The sequence below is a fragment of the Panthera onca genome, chromosome D2, assembly GCF_046562875.1.
Source record: "Panthera onca isolate mPanOnc1 chromosome D2, mPanOnc1 haplotype 2, whole genome shotgun sequence".
Taxonomy (NCBI): Eukaryota; Metazoa; Chordata; class Mammalia; order Carnivora; family Felidae; genus Panthera; species Panthera onca.
Window position 1 is genome coordinate 16,668,541 of NC_138349.1, and position 15,994 is coordinate 16,684,534.

The 15,994-nt window shown below is 54.6% G+C and overlaps 1 protein-coding gene across 2 annotated transcripts in view; it reads right to left on the reverse strand.

Annotated features, from left to right (window-relative positions):
• Window positions 1-512: 512 nt before the first annotated feature.
• Window positions 513-15,994, reverse strand: part of VWA2 (von Willebrand factor A domain containing 2) — a 46,036-nt gene continuing 30,554 nt past the window's right edge. For both annotated transcript variants that reach the window (XM_060641421.3, XM_060641422.3), the window contains 8 exons: window positions 13,933-14,066; window positions 13,211-13,343; window positions 10,795-10,850; window positions 7,914-8,021; window positions 6,000-6,572; window positions 4,255-4,806; window positions 3,410-3,535; window positions 513-2,532 (listed from right to left, as the gene is read on the reverse strand). In XM_060641421.3, coding sequence (XP_060497404.1) covers window positions 2,444-2,532; window positions 3,410-3,535; window positions 4,255-4,806; window positions 6,000-6,572; window positions 7,914-8,021; window positions 10,795-10,850; window positions 13,211-13,343; window positions 13,933-14,066 — 1,771 coding nt within the window. In that variant the 3' untranslated portion in view covers window positions 513-2,443. The remainder of the gene's footprint in view (window positions 2,533-3,409; window positions 3,536-4,254; window positions 4,807-5,999; window positions 6,573-7,913; window positions 8,022-10,794; window positions 10,851-13,210; window positions 13,344-13,932; window positions 14,067-15,994) is intronic.

The window sequence follows — 15,994 nt, forward strand, 5'->3', positions numbered from 1 at the left end:
ATCATCTCAAAGGAAACAGAAGAGCATACCACAAATCTCAATACTCCTAATAAACACTCTTAGTAATCCAGGAATAGCAAGAAGTATTCCTAACCTGATAAAGTAATCCACAAAAATAACACATCATGATGGGAGATTGTTTCGGGTCCAGAAACAGATACCACTACTCTTTAAAACATTATTCTGGACGTCCCTAGACAATGCAAAACGACATGCCAAAGTACTAGCACAAATATCAAAAGGAAGAAATAAGACTGATTATTTACAAGTACCTTTCTAGAAAAGCAAATTAACAACAGGAGTAGAGTGTCTAGCAAGGTGGCTGCAATCAGGATCATTCAGAAAATAAAATTTATGACCTATTTGCACTGTTTTAATTTTTCCAAGGAGAACATTTTTTTTTTTATGTTCTATTTTTAAGAGACAGAGGGTGAGCGGGGGGAGGGGCAGAGAGAGAGGGAGACACAGAATCCGAGGCAGGAGCCAGGCTCTGAGCTGTCAGCACAGAGCCCGATGCAGGGTTCGAACCCACGAACTGCAAGGTCATGACCTGAGCTAAAGTCGGACATTTAACCAACTGAGCCACTAGCTTCAAGGTTTTTTTTATTTAAATTCTAGTTAGTTAGGGATGACTGAGTGGCTCAGGAGGTTAAGTGTCTGACTTCGGCTCACATCATGATCTCACAGCTTGTGAGTTCGAGCCCCACGTCGGGCTCTGTGCTGACAGCTCGGAGCCTGGAGCCTGCTTCAGATTCTGTGTCTTCCTCTCTCTCTGCCCCTCCCCTGCTCACTGTGTGTGTGTGTGTCTGTCTCTCAAAATGAATAAACGTTAAATTAAAAAAAAAATCTAGTTAAAAAAGGCCAGTTTCTTTTAAAAGAAAGAAAAAGTCTTGGCTGGTTAGGCAATAAGATAGGAATTCTCTCTGCCACTATTGGGATGCTGAGAGGGTTGAACTATTCAATGGTACCTTCCCTAGAAAAGGAAAAAAAAAAAAAAAAAGGCTCAAGGTCTGGGATCTAAAAATAGAAGCAGTGTTTTAATGTGTAAGTCTGTGGGTTTTTTTTTTTTAAGTCCAAGCAATTCAAATGGGATGTCCAAATATCAGCCCTGACCCAAAGAGCCTACACTGTAAAATGATTAAACTTGCTGTTGAAGACTGTGGGTTCATGTAAGTTCTCAGACATCACCCATCGGCACCTGCCAGGTGGACATCCCTGCTCTGATGTCACCTGCCCAGGCTAAAGTAGTAACAGGAGTGAAAATATCCTTGAACACAAATGACTGTCATGAAGGTGCTTGGTACCCTGGACCTTTCATTTGAAATGTCTAAGGATACCCTCAGGTGGCCTCTTCAAGTACTTTAGGTCAAAGCAGCCTTGAATATTTGCATGTAAAACATTTACATTATTTACATTAAAAAGAAAAAGTATCTGGATATCTGGATGTAGGTCACAGCTCCACAAAGGTTTCTACTGAAAACCCAAAGCGAAAGGACCACAACCAAGGGGAAGGACTGATTCCTAAATACTGCAGGGGTAAGTACCTAGTTTGCCAGAAAACACTCCAACTAAAAAGCCTTTTTGCCACACGGGTCCTGTTAAGTAACCAACATCATATCTTGAGACATTCCTTTAGCGAGAAGCAAAGCCACTTAGATAACATTAAGATCGATGCTTAAAAAACGCCAACACCCTCTAGTTTTCTTTATGCTGTATTTGTTTAAGAATTCCAATCCTCTTTGTCCTAAAAAAAAAAAAAAAAAAAAAAGCAAGCAATAAACACCCCCCAAGTAGCCCCCCTACATAATCTCTCGAGGAAGCCCCCCCAAAGGGAATGTAGCCCAGGACCTGGGACATCTTCACCTGGCCCCTCCCCCATAGTCAAACAAGTTGGTTAGTGGTCACATTCCAGTCCCGAGCCTTTTTTAGGTCTTTGCCACGCACAGATCCAGGCACCAGAAGAAGTCACAAATGCCACACAAGCCCCTTGTCGAACCGAAAGCAAACGCACTAGGAAATCTTTGGGAAAAGAGGTGTGAAAAGGCCCACACTTTTTCCATCTCGAAACGCCGTGCCTTCAGTGGTCCAAACACCACTCTAGTCCGCGCCTCCTCCTATTACCGTTCCCAACGACATCCTATTTAGCATCTGGTGAGGGCCAAGGTTGCTTCAAACAGGCCATCAGGAGTCTCCACGCTCCTTTGTTTCTCCTCAGGGGAAAGGCGGCCGACGACACGAGCTCACCGGGGCACAGCCAGGCACAGCAACCAAATACTTACATGTCAAGACTTTTCAACATCAGCATTAGTGGTGGAGTCAGGTGTCGCCGTGTCCCCAAGCAGCACGGTCTGCAGCCGGGACAGCTCTTTGTGGCGGAGGCACGTGGGCGGGAGGGTTCTGCGCGGAGCCGGAGGCAGGATGCTCCACGGATGCCACGGCAGTTTCAGCGCCCGGGGTGCTCAGACCTGGGCAGTTGCTGGGAGGGGTCTCGGCGGGAGCCACGGGCCTTGGGGGCATCTCCTCTCAAGGACCCTGGGAGAGAAATGAACCTTGAGAACAGGAGGAGTGTCTGAGTCATCTTTTCAGCCAAATGGCAGCCTGTGGGGCCCTGCGTGGCTCTCCCTTCCTCCAGAGCCCGAGCCCGAGCCCGAGCCCGAGCCCAAGCCCACGTGCCAGATCAGAGGCCCTGTCAGCGCCCTTCAGGTCCACTCCCCGGCCTCAGACAGCCTTGCTCGGCCGGTGGCCGAAAACCCCAGACTTCCAGGGGCATCTTCTGGTCGCTGGCTCCCCTAACTTGAAATTCAAGAGCAGGAGCCACAGTGGGCCCGTAAGGCTGCCCAACATTACTCTCCGTCGGGTTGGGGCCCTTCTCTCCTGGACAGTCACCCAGCTCTCCTCACACCACCAGTGCCCCCTCCTGTCCTCACTCTCTGCTGACGGCTGTTCCTCCCATTTCGCCGAGAGGGGAGACACGTTCAAAGAAGAACTCCCCCCAGCCTCCACCCCCCACTCTGTCCCCACCAACCCGCATCTGTGCCTGCGTCCTCTGTCTCCCAGACACCCCGCCTCCACTGCGCTCCCGGCCCAGGCCCCCCTGGGAGACCTCCCTCCCAGGATATGCTCAGCACCCACACGGTGCATGCTGCACCTGCTCCCTGTCCGTCTCCCCCGCTGGCATGGGAGCTCCGGCAGGACAGGACTGCTTGTTGACTGCCATGTTCCCCGCACCTAGAACCACGCCCAGGGTGCAGGCGGCCCCGCTCAGCGTCTCGCGCGGGAGCGACAAACGACCGCATGAGCCCTTCCGTTGAGCGAACGCCCTAGAACCTGCCTTCAGCGGAGTCCCCGGGGCTCAGCAGGTCTGAGGGCCACCCCCAGCTCCCACGTGCAGAGCGAGAGCCCCACTTACGTTTCCCACAGTGGGGGCCCTGCCAGCCGTCCTGGCACTCGCAGCGGTAGCTCCCGTTCTGCAGGATGCAGGTGCCCTCGTGCATGCACGGGCTGGGTTTGCAGAGGTTGACGGGCCGCTTGGCTTCTAGAAGGGAGAACGTGCCCAGCAGGCCCAGCCCAGGTCAGCCCCAAGGCCCTCGACTCCAAGGAAGCCCAGAACAGAGGTGAGGCCCCTGGAGTAGAGCAGCGGCTTGGAGGTTGGCACGTGGTTGGTGCCCCACACGGCTTGGCTAGGTCACAGACCCGGCGTCCACACAGCCTTCCTTCCCTGCTGCATATGGCGTCTCTCTCTCCCTCTCTCTCCCTCTCTCTCTCTCTCTCTCAAACATGCTGTGCACATAGCAGTGTTTACCATTATTATCACGGACACACTTTTAAAACAGCAGGAAGGAGGTCACTGGCAAAAGGAGGCCCTGGGGTCAGGCTGGCCTGGCCGTGTTTGTTCCCCGCTCTGTCATTCACTACCTAGGTCGGTGTCAACCCGGGCCCTCAGATTCCTGGGGGCGTCTGCGGGTATCCTAGGGGCGGCTTCTGTTCAAACGAGGTACAAAACCTCTCAAGTCGGGAGAGAGGGGTTTTTTTTGTTACTCAAATTCTCTGCACCTTAAATGTCAGATTGGGTCAGCTGCGCCTGGGGCAGGGTTTCACGCGAGCGGGGATTTAGCAGAGAAGCCAGCGCACGGAACGCGGGGGGGCAGCTGGGGGGCGCTGCCATCCTGGCGATGACGCACCCAAGGGCGCAGGCTGAGTGCCCCCAGCCCCACCCCGGAAGCGACAATGAAGGGTGTGGACTCCCCTGCTCACCTCCACATATCCACTCGATGAGCGCGTCCTGGTGGTGCCTCAGGTCTCCGTAGGTTGCCACGTGGAGCAGGGAGTCCCGGGGACCCGCGAGCCTCCGCAGCGCCTCCCTCAGCACGGGCCCCACGCCCACCACCAGGACAGAGACGCCGTTGTTCCTCAGCTTCCGGACGGGGACGGCCGCGTCCTCCGCCCCCAGCCCGCCTGTGAGCACCACCACAGCCTTGGGGACACCAGGCCGGGCGCCCCTCTGGACCGTCATCACCCTGTCATGGATGTGCAGCAAGGCTGTGCCCGCCGAGCCCACCCCGCCCAGGTAGGGGGCCTGGCTCACGGCCCGCAGCACCGCGGCACGGGTGGCGTGGGTGTCCAGCCCGAAGGCCACGCGGACCTGGCCGCCGTAAACCACCAGGCCGACCTGCGTCACGTCGGGGTTCACGTCAAACCGGAGCGCGCAACTCCTCACGAAACTCTGCATCCGGGCGAAGTTCTCGGGCCCCACGGAGGCCGAGGCATCCAAGGCGAAGACCAGGTCCAGGGACCGCGCCTGGCAGCCTGCGGGGAGAAGCAGAGTGAGCCCCGGGCCAGGCCCTGCCCAGCGGAGCCCCCTCCTCGGCACCAGGCCAGAAAGGGGGGCCGCCCTGGGTTGGGCCAGCAGTCGGCCCGCTGTAGCCGCCACCCTCCGCCCGCTCCTCGAACGTGAGGACACGCGAATGCCAGGCTAGACCGCATTCCCAGACTCCCCGGCAGAGAGAGCAGAGACAGATGGCCACACCTGTCTCATGGGACGTGGTCGGAAACGACCTTGCGGTCTCCAAACCCTGTCCTCGAGAGGAAGCTGCTTCCCTCCTACTTCCCTTCTCCCCACCTCCTGCTGGCTGAGAGACAAGGACCTCAGGCCCAGAGGTGGCACAAGAGAGCCAAGCCACCGTGCTGGCCGAGGCCACACTCACCTCCTAACTGTGAGAGGAAGAAATGTCTAAATCGGCTGTAAGCCACTGGGCTCCGGGGACCCTCTGGGACAGCAATTCGCCCGCACCCTCATCCATTCCCTTCCTGGGCACCCTCCGTGTGCCATGAACTGGACTCGAGGCGCTGACAGTACCAAGTGGACAAGATGGGCCCACGCCCCGCCTCAAGGGGCTGTCTGTGGGGTGACAGACAGGAGACCCACACAGAATTACAAATTACGTGAGCAGGCTTGGGGGCCCAAACCAGGGTACTGTGAGAGGGACCAGCAGGAGCACAAAAGCAGATCGGGAGAAGTCAGGGCCTCTCTGTGAGGAGTAAGTGTGAGCTGAGGGGTGGGTGGGGTCCTGAGGCAGGGGGAGGCCCCGAGTGGCTGGACCCCCCCACCCCCACCCCGCACCGTGCAGGGGCTGCAGACAGATCTGAGGAACCAGCCACAGGGAGCTCTCAGAAGCCAGCGGAAGGAGTCTGGGTTTTCTGCCGAGTGCGGAGGGGAGCCAGTGGATCGGATTTATCGGTTTTTAAACACCACGCCAGCACAAGGAATATCTGAGAAACTGGCGGCCCGGGGAAGCCTAGGAAGGCATGATGGCCAACTATAACGCAGGGTCCTGGACAGAATCCTTGGAACAAAAAAAGGCCACTAGGTAAAGACTGAGATCTGAACAAAGTATAGACCTTAGTAAATAATAATATATTTGTGGATTCACTAACTATGACAAATGCACCCTGTTTTAACGCCTCGTAAGAGGAAGCATTGTGGAGTCCTGGGACCTCACCTGGCGGCGGCCGGCTGCACAGCTTCCCCTGCAGCTCACGGGTTTGGCGGAACAGGTCATGTGGGCCGGTGTAGACCAGGACGCGCTCTGGGCTGCCTGTGATCTCCTCCAGCTCTGCCCGCACGGCCTCGGTGCCCACTCCCAGCAGGAGCAGCTCTCGGGCCCTCGCACGACGCGCCGGGCCGGCCACGTCATCCTGGGAGGGTGACTCGGTGAGCAGGACCACCACTCTGCGGGGACGGTCCTGGCCCGTCCTGGCGGCGCTCCCGAAGCCGCGCTCAGCCGCCTGCCGCAAGGCGCCGCCCGTTAGGGTGGCGCCCCCGCCGAAGGGGATGCCATCCAGGCTCCTGAGCAGGTCCGGCACGTCCTGGTACTCGCCCACGGGCACGGCCACCATCAGCTCCCCGCTGTAGCGGGCCACACCCACGCGGGCCCGGGAGTCCTCGCCCAGTGAGGCCTGCACAAACCGCTTCACGAAGGCCTTGGCCCGCAGGAAGCCGTCCAGGGTGGTGCCCGCTGAGCTGGCCAGCAGGAAGAGGACGTCGATTCTGCATTCCGGGCTCAGTTTCGGGGCTGCCGGGATCACAGCAGCCGTCAGTCACGCTATGGCCACCTGGAGCATGGAGGTCGCTGTCCCACCCGAGATGCCCAGCCACTACACCAGGCAGGAGACACCTCTCTCCCAGGAGGGAGACGGGGCAGAGAAGCAGGCGACACGGGCTGGGGCGCGTGGCACAGAGTTACACCGGCCCGCACACGGCTCTCCCTCCTGGCTCTCACTACGGGTCTCCGTCTGGCCCCTTTTTAAAACTTAAACTGTAACTTAGAACTTTCTTCCATTATGGTTAGTGCTTCTTGTGTCCCTGTGAGAAATCTTTGTCTACCTCAAATCAGGAAGATATGCCACGTTTTCTTCCAGAAACTTCACCGCTTTGTCTTTTACGTTTAGATCTACGATCCATCCGGAACTGATTTCTGTGTCTCTTAGAAGGTAGGGGGTCAAGATTGTGTTCTTCCATAGAGATCTCCAGTTGACCCAACACTACGTTTTTTAAGTTATTATTTTTTACAAGAAATAAAATATATAGATAATACATATATTATATAACGTTATATATTATATAATTATATAATATTATATAATTATAATTATATAATATATTATATATTATAATATATAATATATAATATAATATATATTATATATTATATAATATACATTATATAATATATAATATACATATTATATAACAATATATATTAATATAATTAATATATAATTATATAAATATATAATATATAATAATGATTAATATTTTAATAATATATTATATATAATAAATATATATTATCAATATATTATAATATATAATATATATTTTTATATATAATAAATATATATATATATATTTTTACAGTTTTTGTTTAATAAGCTCCTACTGTGTGTCAAGCCTTGTTACAAGGCACTTTCCATCTACCTCATTTAAAATGCCCAGCAACCCTGCAGGGTAAAGCCTACTATAATTTTCATCTCATACCAGGGGTTAGGCCCTTTGCTCCTGTTCCTATGAGAGGGGAGAAGAGACTGCCCAGAACCAGGACTGAGAGTCGGACTGGCGTCAGCCTGCACCTGAACTCAGCAATGCTCAAAGAGCAAGCAGTGGCCGTTCTAAAGATAATACGCCAGGAGCCGCTGTCCTACCCAGGGTATCACCACCTGAGTTATTTATTCGTGGAGCACTCAGAGGCTGTATCACACGAAACAAAAGATCGGCGGTGTGCCTGCAAAGTAGGTGGCTCTAAAACTCAAGGGCCAGTTTCTACCTAGTAGCTAGCGGGGTGGGAGGTTGGTAGGGGGAGCCCAGGTTCCACGGCTCCCCAGCGGTCAGTCTCAGAAGTCCCGTGCATACGTACCGCAGTTAGCCTCCCCTCCGAAGGCTGGTGGGCAGAGGCAGCGGTACCTGTCCAGTCCTTCTGGAACACACGTGCCTCCATTCTGGCAGGGCTGCGAGTCACAGGCGCCTATCGGAGAGAGGCCCATTAAGAGCCTAGCACGTCAGCTCAGAGGCTTGAAGGGGTTTGGCCAGAGGTGTGAATCCGGCAGACCACCCTGCACGCCACCAGGGCCCAGCTCCCTTCTTCCCTTGGGACCACTAGGAAACTAGCCACGAAGTCTGTGGCAAAGAGGGGACAGAAAGCGAGTGAGGCACGTAAAGCAGGGGCCGGGTGGCCGATGTCAAGGGCACTCAGTGATGGGCTCCCTAAGGCCCTGTGTGAATTACAGGCTCAACGGACCCTGGACTGTTAGGGACTGAATTGTCTTCCTCCAAATTCATATGTGCAAGTCCCAGCCCTCAGGTCCTTAGGATGTGACTGTATTTGGAAAGGGCCTTTAAAGAGGAAATTAAGGCCAAATGAGGTCATAGGGTGGGCCCTAATCCAGTCTGGCGCGTACAAGGAGGAAGAGACACCAGCCTCACGCAGAGGGAGGCCACGTGAGGACAATGAGGAGACAGCCATCTGCAAACGGAGCAGAGAGACCCCAGAAGAAACAGAACCTGCCGCCCCCTTCATCTTGGACTCCCAGTCTCCAGAACCACGAGCAAGTGCATTTCTGTTGCTTCAGGCATCCGGTCTGTGATATTTGTTCATGGCAGCCTTAGCCGACTGCACAACATGGCTTCACAGCCCCCGCCTGCCGAGGAGACCTGGAGGAGCTCCCGGGGGCTGCAGTGATTAACTGGTGTTGGATCGGAGCTCGGCGAGGATGGAAATCTCAGTAGCATCATGGCAGCCACGCGGGTGTCCGTTAAGACTCAGGCGGCACCGTGGCGTGCCATTTCCTGAAGTTCTACGTGGCTGTTCTTAACGGCCTCTCCGGGCTGCCACTGCAAGATGGTGAGCCTTTGGTGCCTGGGGCCCATGAATGTGGCCTCCTCCACCTGCATGGGCGCCTTAATTAGCCCCTCCACAGAGTTATTGTGACGATCACGCAAACTAATCCACACAAAGTCTTGGCACAAAGCCTGGCGTGAAGCCAACACTCCATAACATGTTAACACAGCATTGGCTTTGGGAGGTGAGGTCCAAATTAGGGGCAGTGTCTCTTCCAAAGGGGCTACTTTATACAGGAAACCACAGCCCGTGACAAAATGGGGCCCGCTCTGAAGTGTCCTACCTGTGATACCCTATGGTCAATATCTGAGCTCCTTTCAATTCCCTTATCAATTACTGTAAAATGCAGATGATACCACATGACCTCCCTCCCAGAGTTAGAACAGACAAGATCTTTATGAATTCACGTGTCATGATATGCAAAGGACTTACTAAGCAGCTGAGTGTGGTTACCACGGGAATTGGTGATTTCTGTCCTTTCTACATAAAAATGTAGAAAATGTGGTGGTCACATCACTATAATTAAAGCATATGCTTATTGGAGGTAGAATTTTTGAGGCTAACTCTGGGCACCCAGGCCTGCTATTCTGCCAGCCTGGTATCATGGAAACAACTGGGGGCGCATGAACATGGGGCCTTTAATGGAGCAGCTACTATGTGCCAGGTACTGTGTTAAGCACCACACGTGCATGATCTCGCCTCACGGACACTGCCCGATGAGGTAGGTTTTGTCAAGGTCCCCTCATTTCAGATGGGGAAACTGAAGCTCAATGACTAGAGGTCACGTGCAGTTCAGATAGCTGGAAAGGGGTAGAGCTGGGACTCAAACCCGGGTCACTCTCTTTCCAAAGCTTTAGGCTCAAACTTCAATTTCCTTTTTTTTTTTGGGGGGGGGGGAGGCATGCAGAAAGACAGCGAGCACGTGCGTGTGCGCGAGCATGCGTGAGCAGGGGACAGGCAGAGAGAGAGGGGGACAGAGAATCCCAAGCAGGACTCGACGCGAGACTTGATCTCAAGAACCATGAGATCGTGACCTGAGCCGAAATCAAGACTGAGCTTAACCGACTGAGCCACCCAGGCACCCCTCAAACCTTAATGTCTGAGGGAAAAACCACCCTACTTTCAGTTTCTTCTGTGTTTCACAAGGACGCAACTTGGGAACTTTTTAAAACAGGATGTCAAGGGGATCGCCAAACTCGGGGCAGAAAGTGCAGCTGGCTCTGCTTCCAGGAGACAGGCTCCTTGCCTCAGTCGGGAGTAGCAAACCCATAAATGACTGATGCCAACACATGAGTGCAACTTCTATGCTCCCGGGTCAGTGAGGTGCGCCAGACCCCCGGAGAAGGAGCAGGAAGGCCCACTGGGGAGCCAGGCTGAACGATGCCTAATGGTATTAGTGAGTCCGCCTGTTTGCTTTGGGGCCTTGTGGCTGACGAAGCACTTCCGTGGGCATTTATCTACCGAATCTTCACTAGGAACCCGTTTATGATACCCCCTATCATACAGAGCAGGGAGACGGGGATTCCAGACGTGGAACAACCTGTTTTATAGAGGAGGAAACTGAGGCTTAAGTGTCCAGCCTGGAGTTTGGTGCTGGACGTGAGCTTCCCTTTCTGCAAAGCCGGTGCTCAAGGCACGCCCTTCTCTGCCTCTTGTCCTGCAAGGGGCACGGGTTAAGGAAGGTAACTCCAAAGTCTTCATCCTTAGTGAAAAAACGCCACTGAGCAAAGGGGGAATGAGTCCAGCATGAGCATTCGCCTCCACCTCTGCAATGCCGGTCGCCCTGCCTGGGAGCTGGTTCCAACCCCACCCTCTGCCCCAGGCGTGCAAACACATCTTTAGACGCCAGCCTAGTCCCAGGGCCCAGAAAGAGCTAGAAAATCCAAGACGCAGACTGTACCTGGGCAGGTTGTCCTGTAGCAGGTGGCAGGGTGGGTTAGGACCACTCTCTTCCAGCTGTCACCCAAGGGAACAAATGGCAGAGAGCAAAAGTTTAACACGAAAGCAGAAACCTGGAAGGCAATTTGAACCGCTAAAAGCCGGAATGAGATTCCAATGCAGATACGGGTCAAGAAAGACGTCTTTCTGTCTTGATTCTACCCCAACTTTTATCTGTATGTGGATAGGATAGGGAAAGTTCCAAGCTACCCGGAAACAGTTTTTAAAAAATGTAAGTTGGCGATCATGTCAGAATTCGGAAATAGCTGTGCTCAGAACTCTGAACTATCGGCAGAGCTTTCTATTACGGGTTACTTTCTGGGGCCGGCACAATGCAGCGCTGGAGGGGAGGGCGAGGAAACAGTGGGAATTGGGCAACTGGATTCTGGCCGTGTGATTCCCCCAGGCCTCCCACCACAGGGGCAGGCTAATTGGGCTCACCTCTAGGGCAGAGCCTTCCCTGGAGCAAAACACCCACTTGGGATTAAAGCCAAGTCAATTACTGACTCAAGGAGTTGCTGAAATCAAAAGTCTGCCAAGCTGCCAGCTCATTAAAGAGAAATCTTCTCCCTGTCCACATGTACTCCTAGTGACTTCCTGAGACCACAAATCCTAGCCCAGAAAGTTCTGCGGACTCCTCCCAGCCTGAACTGGGAATCCCACGTCGTTGGAGCAGAGACTGGCCACAGGGCTTTGCCTGGATCTGCACATCGCTCACGGCTCCTTCCTGAGCTCCCTCGGGCCTGGACTCTATGCAAAAGTGGGCCTTTCCTGCCCACTCTGCCAACGCTGCCCCAACCACCACCTCCCCACGCCCACCCGTCCTTTCGTTCCTTTTCTCTGTAGCACTAATCGCTACCTATCAGTTTATTTTATGCATTCGTTTTATTTACTATTGCCTCCTGCCACTGGAGTATCAGCTCGTGAGGGCAGACTGGTTTCTGAGACACTCACGCTGATTCCCCAGGACCTGGGACAGTGGAGGCCCTCAGGGTTTCTTGAATCGGGGAATTGGCGAAGAGCTTACTACACCGGCAGACAATTCTAAAAGCCTCCAGGATTAGTGCACTTCACAGATCAACTCGATGCCGACTCTCCACAACCCTATGGGGTGGGTATTATTATCATCCCCCTTTCACATGTAGGAAAAGGGAGGGGGAGGTTCCGAGCTCACCAGTGGTCACTTGGGAATTAACAGCTCAGCAGCCTGACTCCAGGATCTGAGCACAAAGCCACGGGGTGTCCTCTACCCACCAGCTTCTCCTGAGGCTCCCAGCTCTGAATGCCTCTGTGTGGCATCACCGGGTTCCCGTTTCTTTCAAGACTGATCCAGCAGCCCCTTCTCCATGACATCCCAGGGAGGACAGGCCCCGTCCGGGCACCTGAGACACCTGACGGTGGTCACTGTCCAATGCCTCCTCTGGACCACGAGCTACCTGGAGGTGGCGGCCATGCCTCTCTCCGCACTGCACCCCGCTCGGTTCAGAGTGAGCTCTCAGAACGAGTCCAGTGGGGAAACAAAGAACTGCCTTCTTTCACTCGAAAGCTCGGGTTCTGAAGAGGGCCTCTAGTGGCCTCTGCCAAGGCATGAGGCCCTCTTTTCTCTGACCCACGTGCAGGCCACGGCCCTTCCCTGCCAAGACGGTCTTTGGACTCGCCCCCAGCCCAGCGTGATGGCTCACGGCTTCGCAGCCGGTCCATTTCATTGCTGGGTGTCTTCTGAGCTCATCACTGAGGGGCAGGCCAAGGCCAAAGATGCAGCTGGTTCCAATATGACCCCTGGCTTTCCAGAGAAGGCAAGAGGACAGGATCACCAGCTGCCGACCAGATGCCGTACCACAGGTAGTCTAGTCTAGGAATCTTCGAGAGAATGGCTGACCTCCAGGCAGCAGGTATTCTAGAACGCCTGAGCTCCAGTTCTGACGAACACTGCATCATCCCCCACGGCCTCCACAACTGGAATTTATCTAAGACCTTAAGCCTCCCGCCCCACTCGGCCCCGTAAGGACAGAGACTGGTATTCAGAGGAATCAAATTACCAGACCGCCATCCGAAGTCCAGACCACTGCCCTAGAGGACTGGCTTTGGCTCCCTTATTAGCCTTCCAGAATGGCTGTGGCCCTGTCACCCTCACTCACCATGCGCGACTGGGCCGTGGGTCGACAAGATTCTGACGCTGTGTAGCTGTGACCTTTCCTGTGACCCCACAGCTCTGTCCCTGTCTCCCTCCCAGGTCCCCTCTTGTCCCTGTCACGCCCCGTGGCCAAGGCCCTTCCAAACAGCTGTTCTCCCCGGAGCACGTGCGTGCCCAGCTGTGGGGGTCTCCGTCTCTACCCAGGCAGGCCCTCGGGCGCTGACCCCAGACCACGTGGACAAACCTGGAGAAGGGACAGAGTGCCACCAGCACGGCATCGGTCCCCCGCGATCCTCTCCAGCACAGGGCACTGCCCACAAGCTCCCTGACCGTCTCCAGCGTCTTGCGCTCACAGGGATGAGGCTGGACCTGGCAGTCTGTGTCCACAGGGCACAGTGACGGAGAAGACAGGGTTATCTCCCTCCCCCACCTGCGGTCCCACCACCCTCAGCCCTCCTACCTTCTGCCTCTTTCCCGGCCGAGCACGTCAGGGGAGGGGCCCTGCGCTACCTGCTGGCGGGGCAGCCAGTCTCTGAGCATCCCCCCGGCCCACAGCTCTCGCATCTTGTGCACGTGTGCGCCTTTTATTCTGGCTCCCGGGTGGAGCCTGATGATGACAACTAGCAATGCGGAGACCTCACCCCAGCTGAAGTGGCCCTGTGCTGACCGTGCCTGGGGAGCTCACTTGGCTCTTCCTCCTGAGGAGGGGACAGGCACAGGGGGCCCCACCAGGTCCGGGGCCCCTCTACCCCTCAGCGACAAGCTCGGGGTTCCGCGCTGAGAAACCACAGGGCTCAACACAGGGAGGCAGCCCGAGCAGAGCACCCCAGAGCTGAAGCTGCGAGACCCCGCTCCTCTTGCCCTCCCCTCTCCCTGGGGAGCCTCCTGACCTCTTGCCTTGGGGAACCGTCCCCACCCTGCTTCTACCTGGGCGGGGCCACACCTTCTCAGCCTGGAAGGCCTTACCTGGAGAGGCGACGGTGCAGATGTCAGACTTGCTGAGGGTGCTTAAAAGGCCATTGGTGGCGTCCTCCACCTGCTCAGCCATCAGCACGTGCTGCTCCCTCGGCTCGCTGGCCAGCACGTGCAGCTCCTCCCACCTGTCCCCCGTCCCCAGCCCCCAGCCGAGAAGTTACGAGCAGCTGACTGCCCCACCCCCCTCCACCTTCCTGTCCACCCATCTCCCACACCAGGGGCTCCCTGTGGACAGCAGTACGACCGCACTGCTCCAAAGGCCACGTAGCTGCAACCTCACCCACCAGGGATGCAGGTTCTTTCTGTGGTTCACTTCTGGACCTTACCTGCATCCCCGGTGGGTGAGGTAAGGTCCAGAAGAGAACCGCAGAAAGGCCCCGAGGGCGTTCGAGCACGCGTGCCAGGATTCACAAACTTCTCCAAGGCAAGCCAAACCCGCGGAACCATGGGCTCTCATTTGAGACATGGTCTTAACAGACTTGGTTGTCTGGTGTTATCCCCCACAGCTAATGAGAAACATTTAACCAGAAAGGAAATGAGGGAAAGTGATTCTGGGTGATGGCAAGAGAAGAACGAGCAAGGGAAGCTAGCGGTAGAAAGAAAACACTGAAGGATGATAAACAGTGGACATAAGAACTCAAGGGTCAGCAACGTGAGGTTATGCAGAGGAAGGGGCCAGCACACATCAGCAGCCAGGGGGCACTGAGGTTAGGGCCCAGCCCCAAAATGATATGTGGGATGAAGAAAGCATTAAATGATGTTGAGAAGCCTTTTTTTTCGATTTCTTTCTTTTTTTTTTTTTTTTTTTTACTTTTTATTTTTTGAGACAGAGAGACAGAGACAGAGAGAGAGACAGAGTGCGAGCAGGGGAAGGGCAGAGACAGAGAGGGAGAAACAGAATCTGAAGCAGGCTCCAGGCTCTGAGCTGTCAGCACCGAATCCAATGCCGGGCTCGAACCCAGGAACCGTGAGACCGTGACCTGAGCCGAAGTCGGACGCTTAACTGACTGAGCAGCCCAGGCGCCCCGAGAAACCTTTTTAAGGAGACCGGGCAGTCAGGAATGTATTTAGAATCTTGCCCATCAAGAAATTCATCAAGACAGACCAAGGTCTGGCAGTATGACAACAACTTCATTTATCTCCCAAGTTCACTGGTATAAACCTCTCCATTCTCCTCTGGAGCCGTGTAAACTAGACATTCCGCCCAGTACCTCGGACAGCACCTGACACACACAAGGGGGCTTCCGAGTTGGGGCCTCAACAGTAGCATTCAGAGGGCAGCGAGGCCGGGCCCCTCCCTCCGCTCTCCCAGCCCAGCAGCAGAATTTCACAAAAGCCAGGGCCGAGAACCAGCAGAGAAGGGGCCCAGTGAATACTAAGAAGAGGAAGGAGTCGGAACCGGCATCAGCTTTTTCATCGCACTCAGAGCCTCACACTGCCCACGGCGGCGGTTCTCCAACGTCAGTGGACATCAGAATCACCGGGGGCCACGGAAAACCACCGGCCGAGGTGCCTCACCCCAGAGTTCTGGGTTCATCGGGGTGGGCCCGAATGTGTGCATTCCTCACAAGCTCTCACGTGATGCTGATACCGCTGGTCCAGGGAGCACACTTTGAGAACACCGGTCGGTAGTGACCTGGCCTTTTACCAGCAGCGAGAGGAGGGGTCAGAAGGGCCTGGGAACCCACGGGCTTCCTCAGAGGGTTCCTATGGCTGCAGCCCAGGACATGCGGGGCAGAGCAATGTCTCCTCTCCTGACCAATGACCTCTTGATCCCTCTAAGTGAGGGGTGCTCAAAGTGCAGGTGTAGGCCCCCAAACCGTTTCACCCTCATCCAGAACCAGACGAGCATAGACACTGACAATAAACACCTAGAAGCTATTATACAGGAACCTGACAGTGTCATTTTACGCCTGCTGGATCAAGTAATAAACTTTTGGGCTTCTATTCTGTCTTTGCTTTTTATTTCACTTTGCAAGTAATTCTTTTTTTTTTTTTTTTTGTCTTCCTCTGAAGTATCCATCCATGATGGATTCAACAGACTGGACCTCCA